Below are 19,958 nucleotides of genomic sequence, written 5' to 3' on the forward strand. Positions count from 1 at the left end.
TTAGCTTAGCTAGTCAAGCTAATAAGGTGAGCTGGAGCTAGAATGCTTAGCTAGCTAGTCAAGCTAATCAGGTGAGCTAGAAAGCTTGTTAATGTACATTGCATAAAGCTTTACTGTACTCGTTTAAAAAAAAACTATGGCTATTTAGGGCAGTGAAGTATAATTTATATATTTGGCTTTTCTTCATGGCTGTTTAGTCTCATCTGGTCCCAGGGCAGAGACCTGAGTTTCCCGCAATTTTGTCTGAAGGACAACGACAGGGCAGGTGAATCTCCTGGTCTCAGGGCAGGTTGTCTGAGGGCAGGTGAATCTCCTGGTCTCGTGGCAGAAGTTGTATTTTTCTGTTCTCAGGGCAGGGAGTCAACTGTCTCCTCTGGTCTCAGGGCAGGTTGTCTGAGGGCAAGTGAATCTCCTGGTCTTAGGGCAGGTTGTCTGAGGGCAGGTGAATCTCCTGGTCTCAGGGCAGAAGTTGTATTTTTCTTTTCTCAGGGCAGGGAGTCAAACTTCAGACAACCTGCCCTGAGACCAGGAGATTCACCTGCCTTCAGACAACCTGCACTGAGACCAGGAGATTCACTCAGACAAAATTGCGGGAAACAATGGTCTCTGCCCTGGGACCAGATGAGACCAAACAGCCATGAAGAAAAGCCAAATATATAAATTATACTACACTGCCCTTAATAGCCATTGTTTTTTTGAAAACGAGTACAGTAAAGCTTAATGCAATGTACATTAACAAGCTATCTAGCTCACCTGATTAGCTTGATTAGCTAGCTAAGCATTCTAGCTTTAGCTCACCTTTTTAGCTTGACTAGCTAGCTCAGCCAAGCTTTGTAGCTCACCTGATGGCTTGACTAGCTAGCTTAGCTAAGCTTTCTAGCTCACCGGATGGCTTGACTAGCTAGCTTAGCTAGCTACCTAGCTTAGCTAGCGCTTATGGTTAACATGTATGGGCACACGTAATGTTGATAGCACTATAGCAGGTATTAAAAGATTAGACATTTTTAAAATTACAATTATTTTGAATTTATGAATGCTTTGAAATGATAACCAGTTCCGATCTTTGCTGTGTGCAACTGAAAATGCCGCCAGAAGACTGAAAATGAAATTGAAATGGAGGCCCCGCATCTGCAATTCTCTCCTCTCCCGCAATTGGTTGTCAGATTAAACCAATCACAAATGTTTCTGCCCTCAGGACAACGTTGAGTAAAGAAAATTCCCACGAGATTGACATATCGGTTGATGCTCTCCAACGCTTATGCCAGTACTCGACTAATCCAAAAGGTTCAGAGCTTTTGAGCTTCTGTTTCCCAGCACAGTGTTGTTTAGACAGTTGTTCAAACGTCTATTATTATTCCACCACCACAATTGACGTTGGATGAATAAAAGTGTTGATTGATAATTATTCATTCTTTTGTTTCAACTCTTTCAGGTGTTCAATGATCCCATACATGGGCTTGTGCCAATGCACCCTTTGCTGGTCCGCATCATTGACACACCCCAGTTCCAGAGGCTTCGCTACATCAAGCAGCTTGGAGGGGCCTGCTACGTCTATCCTGGGGCCTCCCACAACCGCTTTGAGCACTCCATAGGGTAGAACATTCAAATGATTTGGTGATACTGGACAACTAAGGTCTTGTTTTGTGCTTACTGCTAACTGGTTGTGTGTGTGTGTGTGTGTCGGTCTAGAGTGAGTCACCTGGCAGGGAGACTGGTCAAGGAGCTGAAAGATCAGCAGCCAGAACTTCAAATCACTTGCAGAGACTTCCTCTGTGTGCAGATTGCTGGCCTCTGCCATGACCTGGGTGAGGAAAACATACACACTCAACCTTGTACACTCACTATGAACTGAACTGCAGAGTTCTATTTCAAGGTGTGGCAGAAAGTGGTGAAGATGATATGTTGTTTTCACTCACTCTCTTTGCCACTGGGTCATACAAGACTCTTTCTGACTTGAATACATTTTGGGCTCACCTGTGAGGAAGCTCCATGTTGTTTCTCAAGATATATCTATTCCCCTTTCTCTCACACACAAATACAAACACACTCATGTTTTCCATCTTAAGTCAACAATCTCTCTTTCTCTTCCTCCAACATATATTTTGTTTTACCAGGACATGGCCCTTTCTCCCATTTGTTTGATGGGATGTTTATGCCCAAAGTTTGTCTTGAAAGTGAAAAGAAAGAGAAAGAGGGACAAGTGGGAGGAGAGGGAGAAGAGGGAAAAAAGGAAGAAGAGGATGAAGTGGACAGAAGAAAGAAGATGAAAAAATGGAAGGTAAAAACAGTTCTATCTCCCTTTCTCCATCAAAACCCCCAAAATCAACGTTTATTATAATACACGGGCAAACATTTATGGGAATGCATCGGCTTTATTTGTGTGTCCTGTTGTTGTCAACTGAATAGGTTTTTAAAGCCAGTGATTCCCCGATGTTTCATAATGACTGAAGCAATTGCAAATATCTGGTCTTCTATAAAATTGGGTTCAATTACTTCTGCATGATTATTTTAGGTCAGATATATTTGCATTCACAACAACAAAATGTGACCCATTTCAAGTTAGGACAGGGATCCAGCCCCATAATGCTAAACTGTTTATGTGCAGGAAACCATTCTGCTTTGGTTCCTCTGTATTTTGGTTGTCATGGTGAAGGACTCTTTACAAATGTATGTCGGTAAGAAGTGTGTATGTGCATATGGGTTCCACTTTGTTCACCAGAATCCTCTTTTCTTCAGCACGAGAAAGCGTCCGTGACCATGTTTTACCACCTTGTCAAGCAAAATAACTTGGAGGATGTCATGAAGCAGCATGGTCTGGTCCTGCCTATTGACCGGGTCTTCATCGAGGAACAAATTGCTGGACCAATTGACCCAACCATTGTGGAGGTATCAGTGACAGCATTCAGTTTCGTTACAATAGACTTAGTCAAAAATAGGAACACTTGAATGATTATTAAGATGATAATAAATGTCCTGTCCAAACCGGTAAATATTAAGTGATTTTAAGTGAAAAAGGTTTAGAAACGTGGGTGCGTCTCTCTTCTCCTACTAGTCCCTTCTTTCCCTCTCGACCACAAGGTTCCTATCAAGGAATACATAGGCTTGTTAATTATACAAGTTAACATGAGCCAAAAACATGGTTGAATGGCCCTTAATTGAATAGGATCAGTTTAAACCAATTAAATGTTTAACGCCTCTTTATGCATGGTTGATATAATTTCTTTTGACTTCTTATTTAATGGATTTTCTTGATTTAATGGTTAACTGGGTGAACACAATTAACATGATGATATGTTTTCAGTGTCCTTGACACACATTGGTCAAGTAAAATTGTCATTTTGACTCCAGGCTGTTAAAGTTATATAAAACTGGAAATATCAACATTTTACAAACATTTGTTTAGATGATATTGAGGTTTCAATATCTTGAACTTAACATAACCATACCTGTAGTATTGCGAGAACCACTGATAGTTTCCAGGACATGAAGAGAGGAAGACATCATTCTCGTGAGGACATTGATAGTTCACCCAACATGGGAGGAACAAACATAATTGATTTAGGGTTTTCTGAAGTGGAATCTTACTCAGTCCTCAGTAGTGAGGGAGAAAACCAAGGCAAGACAAGGAGACTCAAAACATAGCTATGTTCTATTATGTATGTATGTGTGTATGTATGTATTTATGTAACATTCATAAATGAGGGACCTTTAAATAGATCTATGAACAAATCTATTGCTCACTTTATTAAAAGTAAAGTGAAACAACGCTGGAAGAGGCAAAAGATTGAAAGGAAATTAAACGAGTGTAGGCTATGATGAAGAAAGTGTTTTGTCCGTCTCTTCATAAACGGAGAGACTAAGTTCAGTTGAGTTCTGGATTTTAATAAGTATTTATCAATCTGCAGATTGGGAAAGAAAACCAGACCTCTGACAATAAATGACAACACAATACCAGGCTTAGGTCTCAATCATGTCTCTCTCGGCTCTGAAGGCCGGAGGACCATCTTTTATAGGGCACAAGAATGTAAACATAGAGAGTGACAGTCAGGCATTAATGACGTTACACCAGTCTCAGACCAGCTCCTAACACATGACCACTCAGACTAGAGAGTTCATAGTTGGAGCTCTCCTTGAAGTCATGACAAGGAACATTAAGCCAGAACTTTCTCCTGATCCCGAACATCTATTAACCCTGACACATAGACACAATCTACTCTTATTAATAGCAAGCTTACATGAGAACATACTAACTAGTATCCAATGACTAGTTCTATTGATTAGTGAATAATGTAAGCAAACAGGAAATTGCAATTTCTTCCACAGCTATCAGCTAGCTTTTTTGATAAACACACTGTCAGCCCAATTAGCCAGTAATCAGTCTCAAAACACCCCACAGAGGTCAATGAGCATTGTTTTCTGCTGTTTCCAGTGGCCTTACGAAGGCAGAACAGTGGAGAAGTCCTTCCTGTACGAAATCATAGCCAACAAGAGAAACGGTGTTGATGTTGATAAATGGGACTACTTTGCCAGGTATGTCATGCTTTCAAATACTTGGTTGTCAAAGGTCTCTGAAATTGCCTTCCTAAACATATTCTTATCAATTGTCTTCTGTCAAACACACAGGGACTCATACTACCTAGGTCTTCAGAGTAACTTTGACCATGACCGCTATATCAAATTTGCCCGAGTCTGCAAGGTGGATGGGGAGTCTCAGATCTGTACTAGAGACAAGGTGCTACTTGTAGCCAGGCAAACCCTTTATCTTCAAATAGGGTATGACTTCTAAAGGTTCACCTTACTGATGTCTCTCTCTCAACAGGAAGTGGACAACCTGTATGACATGTTCCACACCAGATTCAGCCTCCACAGACGAGCCTACCAGCACAGAGTGGTAGAAGTCATTCAGCTCATGTGAGTATTGTACAGCAGGGGCTCACATACAGCTTCATGTTGGAAGTCAAATGTATAAATAGAGGGTGAAGACCACCGTTGAATCAATCAATATTTATAGAACATGTTTAAATACAACCATGATTGAACAAAGTGCTGTACAAGAAGTAAAATAAAAGTTCACTCTTAGATGTAATTGCTACATTGTGACGCAAATGTTTTCTTGTCACCTTCAATTTGATTTGGCTTTCCAGGATCAGAGATGCCCTTGTCGAAGCAAATCCTTTCATCTTGATTGAAGGCTCTGGGGGGGGAATGTTCAGAATGTCAGAGGCCATAGATGACATGGAGGCCTACACTAAACTCACAGGTTCAGATTAGCCTCACGCTTTCGTTGCATTTTCTCAAACGTGCCGGGGATAACAAAAAAGGTACACCAAAACCTGTCTCTCTCTTCCTTCCTCCTCTCTCTCTCCTCATGTAGACCATGTGTTTGAGCAGATCCTCCACTCCCCCTCTACTGACCTGGATAAGGCAAGAAAGATTCTAGAGAGAATCACCCACCGACATCTCTACAAGTGTGTGGGCCAGATCTTACAGGTGTGGGGGGGTATAAAGGTAAGAAGTTTGATCATGTAGCCAGAGCCATCATCATCAGCCAGAGGAGTAGCAATGTCTAATTTCCAGGACAAGGTCAAGGGCAACTTGGAGGACAAGGTCATGGACAAGGTCAAGAAATGGCAAAGTGACGTGGCGAGTCAAAGGAATTTGGATGCGAATGACTTTGAACTCCGTGTAAGTGTCCAGACATTGGCCCTTTGTAAAAGCATTTGAAGACCTAAAGTAACCCACTGCTCTACATTATATTATTATATAGTATTTACTGGTGGAATGTATGCTCTTTGCAAAGTTACATAGTTCCTTATCATAACTTTGGATGTCATTTATTACCTTGAGATTGGAAGAATATATGTTCAAGTATTCTAGGTCTGAGGACCTAGATCTTTTATCACTCACCCTATGATTCTACCTGTGTAAAACTGCCTCAGGTCATCAAAATGGACTATGGGATGAAGGAGGACGACCCCATTGACCAAATGCGCTTCTACAGTAAGGAGACTACCAAAGCTTTCAAAATCTCCAAAGACCAGGTCAGACCAATGCTGATGTCAATAGAACCTCCTACCACTCACTTCTATGGTTAAATGTACAGTATAGAATGTATTGGAACACTTGAGTGCAGAACTCCTGAAAGACATGTTCAAACCAACTGTAACCTCTACCAGGTGTTAAACCTCAGGCCCGAGAGCTTTTCACAGCATCAGATCAGGATCTACTATAAGAAGGAGACTGATGAAGAGACTATAAAGGCCATTAAGGATGACTGGAGCAGCAACTTCCCCAAATCACAGGTAAGTGAATCTGTAAATTAACGAAAGTACTTTATTTCATACTGCACATATTTCAATACATTAAGTCCCCTCATAATAACACAACACAGCTGTCTATTTACATTTACATTACATTTATTCATTTAGCAGACGCTTTTATCCAAAGCGACTTCCAAGAGAGAGCTTTACAAAGTGCATAGGTCACTGATAATAACAACAAGATAGCCCCAAAGCATTGCAGGTAGCCAAAAACAGAAGTACACATTGTGAACAACCAAAAATAAGTGCTAAAGGGAAGATACCATAAGAGCATGTAGTTAAGCAAATTACAATTACACAGCATGAATCTCTAAGTGCAAGTGTACCTGTAGGAAATAATGCAATAATGTCTATGGAGTTTCAGAACAACAACAGTGACACAATGAGATTGTTAGGTAGATACTGTAGCTAACTAGAATGCTTGGTACCATGGTTTCATTGTGTAACAGGTCACAGGACCAAATCCACTGTCCAGGCAGAATATCAGGGTTGGCATGTTTATTTCCAGAAGGTGATGACAGCACAGTCGTTCTACCAGGACCCGAGGCAAAACAGAACAAAAATGTACCCTTACCCCCTCGTAAGGGAACCAAAATGGTGGTGGATGGACAAAGAACAATAGTCCACCACTCCCTCCAATATAACGTATAGCTTTACTTTCACGCCTCTTCCCGTCATCTACTCTCTCCTAACCAGAATCCTCAAACATTATATGGGTCTCAGTTAATCACCCCCATCCCGCTTCAGGTGTGTGTCATTAGTCCTATCCACATTTAATTAGGAAGACTGGAGCTCGGTGGGTCTGGGCTATTCCTCCACCTCCTGGCCACAGAGTGTCCCTCCATGGTGACCTGGGACCATATGTCACACTATTCATTAACATGACCCACTTTTTAACCCCAGGATGAACCCCAGAATGAGTGAGGGCCAGAACAGAAGATCAGGAGAACCAAGGAATAAAGAAAGTCTGAGCGTTCTCCCCAGAGAGCTCTCTTCTCAAATGATGAAGCACAGTGATATTTAGTAGGTGTCTACTGTGCATTGTGCTGTGGAACAGATGTGTAACTTGTCTTATTGTTAAACTGCTACGCTTCTTGAAACTGCATCCAAGACTTTCACCCACTGGTGCACTTGTGTACATGGTTGAGTGACAAAACTGATTGGTTTGATCTGATTGTTTTAATGGAGTTGATGACAGTTATTAAGATGCAAAAAAAGAAATGTCACTGAGTCAGCCCTGTTCAATCACTTTATTCACTTTCTGCCTTATCTCCAATCACTGAGTTGTCATCTCTTCCATGTAGTTAAGATTATTTTTATGTAAAAAAAACCCTTAAGATTTAAGAATGGTTTATTGTTAGATGAAAATTATTTGGAATGCAAGCATCAAAAATGTTTCTTTATTTTTGTGTTTTTTGGGGGTAGAAGATATGTTGATTCAGTCTGGGATTTGAAACCAAGTTAACATAATCGTAGCCTACATATTCAATATTGACTATTCAAATATTTTAACGGATGTGGGCTGAGCATTTCAATATGTTATTCCAATGACTGTTCACCCTGCGTCTCATTTTAGTGTTTAGTTTAAGTTTGTCTCCCTCTACAGGATGAGATAGTGGTCAATAGGCCCAAGTGTGACTTCCTGGGTGCAAAAAGCTTTTCTTGCAGATTAGTTCTTGGGATCCTGATTTCTTTCCACATTTGTTAATTTTTTGTACTAGTCTTTTAATCTAGAACATGAAAACTGACTAAAATATTAAAAAATACATTTTTGGTTTTCAACTACAACAATTGTGGACATTCCACTTCTTGAGACCCAACAATGACATGGCACGTCCAAACATTATGTATGAGAGCAGGAAACCCTTTAGTCAGCTACCAACAGGAAACAGTTGAAAATGGCACACAATGGTAATTTCACGTTGATTCATCCAGTACACATCCAGTACACATGCTTTAGTTAGCTGAACAGCGAGTCAGCAGAACCTCCTCTCTGCCCAGGTGTCCAAGCTCCTGCCTGAGAGGTTTGCTCCTGCCTGAGAGGCATGTTCTTCAGAAGATTTGATCATTTAGAAAGGGGGCCTTGCTTGTGTTGATCAAATGAAATAAAAAGTTTTGCAAACAACATGGTAGTCATCAATCCGTCAAAAACGTTATTTTGACTGTAATGCAGGATAACTCATCGGCCTAAGAGTGGATTTAAATGTTGTCTCTCTGAAAAAACTATAAGGCTATTTGTTTTAGTGAATGATTAGTAAATGATTTGTGAATATATCATTGTCATGACTTTACCTGGTGAGGCACATTATTATTAACAAATGATGAAGTACCGTCTCTATGAGCTCATGATTGTTTAATATTGGTGCTGGACAGACCACAGACCATCCACACTACGGTAGTTCCGTGGAACAGTTGCACAGTTACTAATAGGTCAGATATAGCTGCTGAAGGAGGGGTAATTCAAGTAGTGCTGCAAGCAAATATCAGAGCACCAAAAACTTAAATGGCGGTATCCGTTCACTTGTTCTCCATGTTCTGCTTAAACCCTGTAGTTCCCGATTCATCTCGTACTCCTAAAGTGTCTCAGTCCAGTTGCAGATGTCTGGAAGCTCATAATGCACCATTATTGAAAAGTGTTAACAAAGAAGTGTAAAGGAATGACATCTCTACTGCTAATCAATGCTGCTACAACAATCAATATCTCAAGTATATAAAATGTGTAATGCTTCATACTAAAACATATATCCAAATGTGATCAATTGCTTTAATTAAGAACAGATGAACTTCTGCAACAGGATGCTTCTAAGTCCGTGGAGAGTAACCCATGTCATGTTGAATGTAACGTTTGGTGTGAGACGGAATGCTGAAGATCAGCATGCTGACTGGGGAGGCTGAATGGTGGAGCCCAGAGATGGGGGTGAGCACAAGGGAGCCTCTCAGCTCATGGGAGTAAAAGTGTCAACATGAGAGATAAGGTGATGCTTTGGGCTGTGGAGGATGCAGCTCTCTGCTCTTGAAAGTCCAGACCATCTAGTCTGTCCCACCTTTGGATGTACAGCCAACCCTTGGATGCCCCGTTCCCTTGGAGACTCAGCAACCAACTTCCCCTTTCTCTCTGATCATCAGGACCTTAGGATGGTCAGCTCCCTTAAGCAAGACTTTTCTCACAAAGGCCTTTGTCTATTTTACTCTATGAAGGGAGACTGGTAATGTAAATCTTGATCTTTAGACGAAACTCGAACGTGAAGAACACCGCTGTCACCAGTGTAAACCTTGATCTCTCCGAGAATAGGTTCTTGGTGTAGTAGACGTATAAAGAATCACGGACACACGAGTTCGAACTGAGAAGACTTTTACTCAAACTCCAGCCACAACGAATAACTCTCATTTTCCTTGCTTTCTCGTATCTCCCCCCCAATTTCCCGACAAGCATTATGGGTATTACAGTTCTTACAGTAACATTAACTGTATCGCCGATCTACATTGAGACACCATGGTGTGTTGTGTTTGTTGTTTGATTGCATCATTTCTTCTCAATAAACTACAAAGAACTTGGTCTGGCATTTAACCTGGTATTCTTCTCCTCCTGATTTGAACCTCAACAGAAGCCCTAACCACGTAGCCTAACCAAAAACAGGCCAAACTCAAATACCCTATCTAGCGCTCGTTCCTAACATAAAGTGTTTCCAGAGATAAATCGCTTCGTGATTGCAATGTAGCCTATCATGGGCAGCTTACCTTTCCCTTCGTCACTGGGTGAGGAACCAAACGAAACTAAAATCACTATACCTACCGAGTAAAGACCACTAAAAATCAACAAAGGACAGATCGTAGCCAACTGGGAAACTGGACAAATACGAAAGTTTCCATTCACGCGGAACAACAGAACAAACACGGTATGTGTAAACAAGCGGAAGACAGGTGAAGCCTGAATGGGAGACGGACAGACATCTGATTGGACGAATACATTCGCGTTGTGACAATGACTGGGGTTTGACAAGCCAATCACAAAGGGACACTTTAAGCACGGCGTGACAGGAGGAGCAAAACAATTGCTGCCTTCCTGTTTTTGTTTCTGAGAAGAGGCTGCACCTTTTTCGATTAGATCGGGACTTGGAGCATGGCAGTCGGCTATCCGATCTCCTCTTCCTATGTGGCATGACGAAGGCATGCCCCAGCTGTCTCAGGTAGATTCGGCGACGTCAGCCATGTTCTGCAAATTTCTAATCTGGGAAGTTCCCATCCAGATGATGACAGCATCAACATCCACCATGTTAATGACGCTTGAACTTGTCGTTGGTACATCCGTATGTTCTTCTGTTCTCCATATTGAAAAGAAGAATTGATCTTTATTCCTAATGCGATTAAACACACACATGTTCAGGGAGTGGTGACACCGATATTCTTTCTCTGCCATTTCCCATTCTGTTGTACTTCCTCTTGAGGGCTGCCGTAGAATCACAAATATTGCGGCTGACATCGGTTGTGATGCACTGGAAACGCTTCTGCCAGTACTCAACCAATCCAAAAGGTTCAGCGCTGTAAATTCCTACATATGGATGAAACGGGCCTGTGGTTGAAATGCTCGCTTGCGAGTTGGGGGTCATGGTGTTTCCCAGCACACAGTGTTGTTTAGAGAGTTGTTCAAAGGTCTGTTAATATTCCATCACCACAATTGATGTTGGATAAAGAAAGGTACAATTAAAAGCGAACAATTAGCATTATTCCTTCTTTTGTTTCAACTCTTTCAGGTGTTCAACGACCCAATATATGGGCTTGTGCCAATGCACCCTTTGCTGGTCCGCATCATTGACACACCCCAGTTCCAGAGGCTTCGCTACATCAAGCAGCTTGGAGGGGTCTGCTACGTCTATCCTGGGGCGTCCCACACCCGCTTTGAACACTCCATAGGGTAGGACATTCAAATGTTTTGGTGATGATACTGGACGATTTAGGTCTTGTTTTGTGCTAACTGGTTGTGTGTGTGTGTGTCGGGCTAGAGTGAGTCACCTGGCAGAAAAACTGGTCCAGGAGCTGAATGAGCGGCAGCCAGAACTTCAAATCACTTGCAGAGACATGCTCTGTGTGCAGATCGCTGGCCTCTGCCACGACCTGGGTGAGGAAAACACACACACTCAACCTTGTACACTCACTATGAACTGAACTGCAGAGTTCCATTTCAAGGTGTGGCAGAAAGTGGTGAAGATGATATGTTGTTTTCACTCACTCTCTTTCCCACTGGGTCATACAAGATTCTTTCCGACTTGAATACGTTTTGGGCTCACCTGTGAGGAAGCTCCATGTTGTTTCTCAAGATGTATCTATTCCCCTTTGTCCCACACAGAAATACACTGACTTTACAATCTCTCTTTCTTCACCTCCAACATTTTTTATCAGGACATGGCCCTTTCTCCCATTTGTTTGATAAGATGTTTATCCCCAAAGTCTCTAGAGGAAGGAAATGGAAGGTAAAAACAGTTCTGTCTCCCTTTCTCAAAACCCCAAATTAATATTCATTATAATACGCAGGCAAACATATATGGGAATGCACTGGCTTTATTTGTGTGTCCTGTTGTTGTCAACTGAATAGTTTTTTTTAAAGCCAGGGATTCCCAGATGTTTCATAATGACAGAAGCAATTGCAAATATCTGGTCTTCTTTGAAAATGGGTTAAATTACCTCTGCACTATTACTTTAGGTCAGATATATTTGCATTCACAACAAAATGTGACCCATTTCAAGATAGGACAGGGATCCAGTCCCATAATGCTGTTTAGGTGCAGGAAACCATTCTGCTTTGGTTTCTCTGTATTTTGGTTGTCATGGTGAAGGACTGAATACAAAAATAAATTTGTCTTACAAATGTATGTTGGGTAGACGTGTGTATGTACATATGATTCCACTTGGTTTACCAAAATCCTCTTTTCTTCAGCACGAGGATGCGTCCGTGGCCATGTTTGACCACCTTGTTGACCAAAATGAATTGAAGAATTTGATGGAGCAGCATGGTCTGGTCCTGCCTGAAGACTTGGACTTCATCAGGGAACAAATTGCTGGACCGATTGACAAAACTCCTGGGAAGGTATCAGTAACAGCAGTCAGTTTTGTTACAATAAATATAGTCAACTACTCCCTTCTTCCCCTCTCGACCACAAGGTTCCCATCCAGGAATACAAAGGCTTGTTAATTATACAATTTAACATGTGCCAAAAACATGGTTGAATGGCCCTTGATTGAATGGGATCAGTTTGATCCTGAGGACATTGATAGTTCACCCAACATGGGAGGAGTAAACATAAAACTTTCTAAACCATTTCTCTTGCTGGTTTGTGGACTCTCTCTTCAAGCTGTCAGTTGATTTGGGTATTCTTACTCAGTCCTCCAATAGTCAGGGAGAAAACCAAAGGCAACCACAAGACAAGGAGACGCAAAACCTTTGGACTTATTATTATTATTATTATGTAATTTATTACCCAACCACTTAACACTCCAAACTAATTCAAACAAATTCTCCTACACGAGAGATGCAAAGAAAACGGCACATGTATAGAAAATGAATAGTCTGTTACTCTTACATCCTGTAGCTCTGTTTGATTGTAGCTCTCTATGACAGTATGACAGGTCAACTTTTAGAATTTTAGATTTTGTTTGCCCTTCATATCACTGTGTCAATTACAGTTTTTCTCGATTGCTTTGGCTCAATTCTTGAAACAGAAATTACATTCTCAAAGCTTCACGTGCATTTAGCAAAATAGCCTATATGGTTCAGCACAACTACATAGATCACCTTCAAAAGGTCATATCTCACCCAAAACAGTTAACTCATGCTTCAAAACCAAATCATTTTTTCATATAAATAGTCAGTGCCCCCAAAATGAATAGTTCCTTCTCGATTGCTTTGGCTCATTTCTCGAGAAAAAAGAGAACATGCTTAAACCTTTAAATACATTTGCCAAAATTACCCAGATGGTTCAGCAAAACACCATAGAACACCTGCAAAAGGTCATCTCTTTCCTAAAACAGACAACTTATCAGTCAAAACTAAATCCTTTTCTCATACAAATAGTCAGTGCCCCCAAAATGAAAAGTCCCTTTGGCATTGTGTGAACACTGCAGGTCAAAATGTTTAGATGTTTTGTCAGTATGGCAGTGAACCTTAGAAATATCCCTTATGTGCACTGTGTTACAGTTACTGTAGTAGATGTTTTCTTTCCAGAATAAATGTGTCTCAATCTACATTTACATGTATTCATTTAGCAGATGCTTTTATCCAAAGCGATTTCCAAGAGAGCTTTACAAGTGTGCATAGGTCACTGATCATACAGTAACAACGCGATAGCCCCAAACATTTCGGGTAGCCAAAACATGAAGCATACATTGTGAAAAACCCAAATACAGTAAGTGCCAAAGAGAAGAACCATAAGAGCATGTAGCCAAACAAGTTACAACTAAACAACATGAACCTCAAAAGTGCAAGAGTGTACCTGTAGAAAAGCAAGCAACAATACTGTAATGTATGCTTCATGTTTTGGCTAACCACAATGTTTTTGGGTTCTCGTTGTTTAGGATCATTGACCTATGAACTTTTGTAAAGCTGTCTCTTGGAAGTCGCTTTGGATAAAAGCGTCTGCGAAATGAATACATGTAAATGTGTATCAAACATAAAAAAGATTACAGTAATTCAAGAGTAGCCTACAAGGTTTCACATCACATATTGCACTTACACTGCCATGGAAATTGTTACTGTAATTGCCATACATCATGGTTACTGTTACAGGAAATGTGTACAGCACAATATACTTTCATACAATAAGCACATCAAAACTAACATTATGTATAACCTACACTAGTAGTATGAGTAACCACAGTAAGTTTCAGGCAAGTGACACTTTCCTAGTCAGAGTTAGCAGGGGGTGCATTACAGTAAGCCTGGCATGAAATGCACCTCCTCTATTGTCTGTTCTGTATATCCCAGCATCAAATGATTCCTATTGTACACTGAGGGGACTAGTATGAGTAACCACGGTACTTTTCAGGCATCTGACCCCTTCCTAGTCAGAGTTGCAGAGGGTGCATTTCATGGCAAGAAGTAAACACATACAGTAAGAAAGTAAAGCAAAGCTGGAGTTTCACTAGTTGTCGTCCTCACTCTCCTGCTCATCCTCGACAAATGTAAGAAAGTGAGGCCCTACCAAACCCCTCTCATGTAGAGGGATAAGATCGGAGTGCAGGCGGTCCAAGGACACCAGGAGTGTCTGGGTATCGTATGGGCCAAGACTGGGAATGTGGGTGACTACACCATTCTCTGAAATGGCAGCACAAACAGTGATGTTTCCCCCGAGCTGGCCTGGGACAAGCTCTATATATTTGATGGAAGCATTTATACTGCTGCATTGCTCCTGTCAGCTAACTAAACTTACTGTGTGATTGGTGATCGGATGTGTCCCCTTGTTTTGTAAAGTTTTACTTGCACCTGACAATGACCGTAAGCAGATGATCCAAGAGATCCATATTACAGTATATACCATTATGTTTTTCATGGTATTATGTGCCTGAAAGATTTTGAAAGTGGAGTGAACTATCGTGCAGGTGATGATGTACACAAGGAAATTATGCCAATATGTTTTGCAGAGAACAACCACTTGACTGAGAAACAACAGTCAGTTTAGACCAGCAAGATATTTTCAATTGATAGTTGGCCTAATTGAAGGCAATTATACCTAACCATTTCAAAGATGTGCCAAATCATTTGAAATGTGTGCAAACTGTAGGCAATTGCACTTGTCATTTACAAGGATGTGCTAATACAATTGCAATTTGATTAAAGGAATGAACAATTCCAATCTGTTGTGAACAAGTGCCCAGCAGTTTGGAGGTTTGCACGTGTTGTTTTGAGAATGTCATTTCTGTTTCGTGAAATGAGCCAAACCAATTGAGAAAAACTGTAAATCAACCTAATACCAAGTTAGCTATGTTCTATTATGTAAACATAACCTTCATAACCAAGTGACCTTTAAATAGATCTGCAAACACATCTATTGCTCACTTTATCCAAAGTAGAGTGAAGATACCCCACAGAGGTCATTGAGCATTGTTTTCTGCTGTTTCCAGTGGCCTTACGAAGGCAGACCAGTGGAGAAGTCCTTTCTTTATGAAATCATAGCCAATAAGAGAAACGGTGTTGATGTTGATAAATGGGACTACTTTGCCAGGTATGTCATGCTTTCAAATACTTGGTTGTCAAAGTTGTTCATAGGTCTCTGAAATGGCATTCCTAAACATATTCTTATCAATTGTCTTCTGTCAAACACACAGGGACTCCTACTACCTAGGTCTTCAGAGTAACTTTGACCATGTCCGCTATATCAACTTTGCCCGAGTCTGCGAGGTGGATGGGGAGTCTCAGATCTGTACTAGAGACAAGGTGCTACTTGTAGCCAGGCAAACCCTTTATGTTGAAATAGGGTATGACTTCTAAAGGTTCACCGTACTGATGTCTCTCTCTCAATAGGAAGTGGACAACCTGTATGACATGTTCCACACCAGATTCAGCCTCCACAGACGAGCCTACCAGCACAGAGTGGTCAATCTCATTGAACTCATGTGAGTATTGTACAGCAGGTGCTCACATACAGCTTCATGTCTGAAGTCAAATGTATAAATAGAGAGAGGGTGGAGACCACCATTCAATCAATCAATATTTATAGAGAATGTTTGAATACATCCAAGGTTGAACAAAGTGCTGTACAAGAGGTCAAATAAAAGTTCACTCTTAGATGTAATTGCTACATTGTGACTTGAGATGTTTTCTTGTCACCATCAATTTGCTTTGGCTCTCCAGGATTGCAGACGCCCTTGTTAAAGCAAACGAACACATCAAGATTGAAGGCTCTGGGGGGGAAATGTTCAGAATGTCAGAGGCCATAGATGACATGGAGGCCTACTCTAAACTCACAGGTTCAGATTAGCCTCATACTCTTGATGCATTTTCTCAAACGTGCCAGGGATAACAAAAGAGGTACACCAAAACCTGTCTCTCTCTCTCTCTCTTTTTCCTCCTCTCTCCTCATGTAGACCATGTGTTTGAGCAGATCCTCCACTCCTCCTCTCCTGAGCTGGCTGAGGCAAGACAGATTCTAGAGAACATCACCTGCCGACGTCTCTACAAGTTTGTTGCCGACTCTCGAAGGGAGGTCTCACAGGTGTGTGGGGGTATAAATGTAATGGGGTTCAGTTTGGTCACCATTCATTTGAAGCCAGAGGAGTAGCAATGTCTCATTTCCAGGTCCAGTTCGAGGACTGGGCACGTGAAGTGGCAAGACGCATGAACCTAGATGCAAATGACTTTGTACGCAGCGTAAGTGTCCAGACTTTGGCCCTTTAAAAAAAAAACATTTGAAGACGTATACTGCATTGCTCCAAATGTTTTTTATTGGTGGAATTTAGTCTCTTTGCAAAGAGTTCATAAAAACAATGTTGGATGTCATTTGTTACCTTGAGATGGGAAGTCTGAGGACCTGGGTCTTTTATCACTCAGCCTATGATTCTACCTGTGTAAAACTGCCTCAGGTCATCAGAATCGATTATGGGATGAAGGAGGACGACCCCATTGACCAAATGCGCTTCTACAGTAAGAAGGACCCTACCAAAGCTTTCAAAATATCCAAAAACCAGGTCAGACCCATGCTGATGTTAATAGAACCTCCTACCACTCACTTCTATGGTTGTACAGTATTGAATGAACTGGGACACGAGTGTGGCACTACTGAAAGACATGTTCAAACCAACTGTAACCTCTACCAGGTGTTCTTCCTCAAGCCCAAGAGCTTTTCACAGCATCAGATCAGGATCTACTATAAGAAGGAGACTGATGAAGAGACTATAAAGGCCATTAACGATGACTGGAGCCGCAACTTCCCCAAACCACAGGTAAGTGAATCTGTAAATGAGTCAAACAAACGTACTTTATTTCATACTGCACATATTTCATACTGCACATATTTCAATACATAAAGTCCCTCATAATAACACAAAACTGTGTATGAAGTTTCAGAATATTTTATGAAACAAAGCCTAGCAAACCAGAAGCAGATTCTTTGTGCATGCTTCAATGACCCAACCAAAACAGAAAAAACTTCCCAGTCTGGGTTGTGCCAAAAGACCAAATCATAAAAGCCCTAGCACCCTTCTCTGGGGTGTGGTCTATTTATCTTTTACTTATTGCTTTTCCTTTATTGTCATGGCCACCCACATGATTGAACTTAACATGGTGGTACATGGCAGTGTCCTTTGTAGGTTTTTCACATATCAAGTCCTGAATGTGAAGGTGAATGTGACATTGCATCTTGCACACACAAAAGATGTCCACAACCGGTCATTTCAGTTAAATGCAAATATCTCTGCTACTTTTGAATATACAGTATCTGTTATTGGTGAACACCCTATAGCAAGATATTCATTCCCCTGGTGTGCTGATTAACAACAAATTAACCTGGTGGTTAATGACAAGTTACATTTAGTAGTTTTAGTTTATCCCAAATTTGAACTCCACATATAAATCTATTATAGTGGACATAATAAGTTCTACTTTTTGTTACTAATGTGAAAACAGGCATATCAAGTTTCAGAATGTTTGGATATATGGCGTGGAAATGGCCAGACTTTACAGTGAAGTAAACACAAGATACACTATGTTTTCTTACAGTCTAATAGAAAGGATATTTTACAATACCCTTTACTCAAGTGCGGAGACTTTCCTGTAGGCCGGTGGTTCTCAAGCTGTGGTAGCAGTGGCACTTGGACCTCAGAACACTGTCGAAATGTTTGCAGATATTGGCCAAATGTATGAAGTCACAAACAATGAGATTGTTAGGTAGGTACTGTAGCTAGCTAGAATGCTTTGTATCATGGTTTCATAACCCACTTTTTAACCCCAGGATGAACCCCAGAATGAGTGCTGACAAGAACAGAAGATCTGGTGTTATTCCAGAAAGTGGGTTCAACAAACTGTGAACCTAATCCTGAACTTGGAGTTGATACCCTAATATGGGAAACTTTCAGAAAAGCTGATTTTAATTAGGTAAATCAACTCTGAGTACGTCCACTCAGAGTTAAGTGCGGGCATGAGAACTATTAAAAGCCAACATCAATGGAACTCAGGTACTATGATCCACCATGGCACCTGAAGACAAAAAACATTGTCCTACTGGTGCAGGATACGTGTTTATTGTGAATCTGAGCACATATTCTGGAAAAAAGCAACGCGACTGTCACAACATAGGAGACACAATTGGTGTGGGAAACAATTGCTGGCCGAGTCAATGCATACCTTTGAATGCAATAGCAGTTCATACATTCTGGGTCAGATGGCTGAGTGGTTAGGGTGTCGGGCTATTAATCAGGAGGTTGGTGGTTTGATTCCCGACCGTGCCAATTGACGATGTGTCCTTGGGCAAGGCACTTCACCCTACTTGCCTCGGGGAGAATGTCCCTGTACTTACTGTAAGTCGCTCTGGATACGATCGTCTGCTAAATGACTAAATGTAAATGTATATATACATTGAACTACACTGTCCGTTAATATTACAGGTGAAAAAGTGGTGGACTTAATTAAATAGCATGTAGGTGTGTAACTTTTTGTCATTGTTAAACTGCTGTGTCTTGGAACTGCACCCAAGACTTTCACCCACTGGTGCACTTGTGTACATGGTTGAATGACAGAACAGATTTGATTTGTTTTAATGGAGATGATAAAATGATGAAGTTAAAAAGTCAGCCCTTTTCAAACGTTATTCACTTTCTGCCGTTTCTCCAACATTGAGTTGTCATCTCTTTCATGTAGTTAAGATGGTTTTTATGTAAAAAAAAAAAACCAAGATTTAAGACTGGTTTATTGTTAGATGAAAATAAATTGGAACGCAAGCATCAAAAGTTTTTCTTTATTTGTGTGTTTTTTGGGGGGGTAGAAGACATGTTGATTCTGTCTGGGATTTGAAACCACGTTATCATGATTGTAACCTACATATTTAACATTGACTATTCAAATATTTTTTTGGATGTGGTAGTGGGCTGAGCCTTGTTATTGAGCCATCATGTTATTCCACTGTTTGACTGTTTACCCTGCGTGTTATTTTAGTGTTTGGTTTAAGTTTGTCTCCCTCTACAGGATGAGATAATGGCCAATAGGCCCAAGTGTGACTTCCTGAGTGCTAAAAGCTTTTCTTGCCGATTAGTTCTTGGGATCCTGATTTCTTTCCACATTTGTTCATTTTTCTGTACCTGTCTTTTAATCTGGAACATGAAAATGGAATAAAATATTAAAAATACATTTTTGATTTCAACTACAACATTTGTGGACATTCCACTTCTTGAGCCCCAGCAATGACATGGCACGAATAAACATTATGTACGAGAGCAGGAAACCCTTTGGTCAGCTACCAACAGGAAACAGTTGAAAATGGCACACCTGGTGAAAACCAGGGGTAAATGGGTGATAATGTTGATCTTGTAACACAACCTTCAACTAACCAAGGTAATTTCACATTGATTCATCCAGTACATGTCACACGGAGTGGTAGGACCCAAACATAGTAGATAGTAGGCAGACAGGGGGGGAGAAGCCAACTCCCTGAAATGACT

At 40.9% G+C, this 19,958-nt stretch overlaps 3 protein-coding genes across 7 annotated transcripts in view; all 3 read left to right on the forward strand.

Moving 5' to 3' along the window:
- The window catches only part of LOC124480283 (deoxynucleoside triphosphate triphosphohydrolase SAMHD1-like), a 41,725-nt gene that overhangs the window by 6,475 nt on the left and 15,292 nt on the right, over positions 1-19,958 (forward strand). The gene's annotated exons all lie outside the window — the stretch shown is intronic.
- On the forward strand, positions 1,434-8,433 carry LOC124480284 (deoxynucleoside triphosphate triphosphohydrolase SAMHD1-like). Its single transcript, XM_047039422.1, has 13 exons — positions 1,434-1,593; positions 1,690-1,805; positions 2,115-2,278; positions 2,737-2,886; positions 4,430-4,530; positions 4,624-4,732; positions 4,820-4,911; positions 5,145-5,260; positions 5,375-5,508; positions 5,578-5,685; positions 5,940-6,041; positions 6,177-6,302; positions 7,224-8,433. Exons 1-13 carry the CDS (start codon positions 1,466-1,468, stop codon positions 7,242-7,244), a joined length of 1,467 nt encoding a protein of 488 aa, XP_046895378.1. The 5' UTR covers positions 1,434-1,465; the 3' UTR covers positions 7,245-8,433.
- On the forward strand, positions 6,930-19,666 carry LOC124480285 (deoxynucleoside triphosphate triphosphohydrolase SAMHD1-like). 5 transcript variants are annotated; one of them, XM_047039424.1, is made up of 15 exons: positions 6,930-10,507; positions 10,777-10,970; positions 11,072-11,232; positions 11,321-11,436; positions 11,718-11,788; positions 12,253-12,402; positions 15,432-15,532; positions 15,636-15,744; positions 15,832-15,923; positions 16,162-16,277; positions 16,395-16,522; positions 16,606-16,668; positions 16,890-16,994; positions 17,124-17,249; positions 18,257-19,666. In XM_047039424.1, the coding sequence occupies exons 2-15, from the start codon at positions 10,902-10,904 to the stop codon at positions 18,278-18,280; spliced, it is 1,431 nt and encodes a 476-aa protein (XP_046895380.1). In that variant the 5' UTR covers positions 6,930-10,507; positions 10,777-10,901; the 3' UTR covers positions 18,281-19,666. The 5 variants fall into 5 exon arrangements, 4 of the variants coding, with proteins under 4 accessions (XP_046895380.1, XP_046895382.1, XP_046895381.1 ...); XR_006957532.1 differs by having other exon boundaries at positions 6,931-10,507; positions 16,606-16,677; positions 16,890-16,950; XM_047039426.1 differs by having other exon boundaries at positions 6,931-10,507; positions 10,777-10,851; positions 16,606-16,677.

This window comes from Hypomesus transpacificus, chromosome 18 (genome assembly GCF_021917145.1).
Source record: "Hypomesus transpacificus isolate Combined female chromosome 18, fHypTra1, whole genome shotgun sequence".
Classification (NCBI taxonomy): domain Eukaryota; kingdom Metazoa; phylum Chordata; class Actinopteri; order Osmeriformes; family Osmeridae; genus Hypomesus; species Hypomesus transpacificus.

Bases quoted from the DNA above. Each gene is read 5' to 3' on its own strand.
- LOC124480284 (XM_047039422.1), top strand. From the start codon at position 1,466: ATGCACCCTTTGCTGGTCCGCATCATTGACACACCCCAGTTCCAGAGG. The intron at 4,912-5,144 runs GTGAGTATTGTA...TTGGCTTTCCAG, and splicing joins GTAGAAGTCATTCAGCTCAT to GATCAGAGATGCCCTTGTCG. The intron at 5,686-5,939 runs GTAAGTGTCCAG...AAACTGCCTCAG, and splicing joins CGAATGACTTTGAACTCCGT to GTCATCAAAATGGACTATGG.
- LOC124480285 (XM_047039423.1), top strand. From the start codon at position 10,902: ATGCTCGCTTGCGAGTTGGGGGTCATGGTGTTTCCCAGCACACAGTGT. The intron at 16,995-17,123 runs GTCAGACCCATG...AACCTCTACCAG, and splicing joins TCAAAATATCCAAAAACCAG to GTGTTCTTCCTCAAGCCCAA. The intron at 17,250-18,256 runs GTAAGTGAATCT...TTTTAACCCCAG, and splicing joins GCAACTTCCCCAAACCACAG to GATGAACCCCAGAATGAGTG.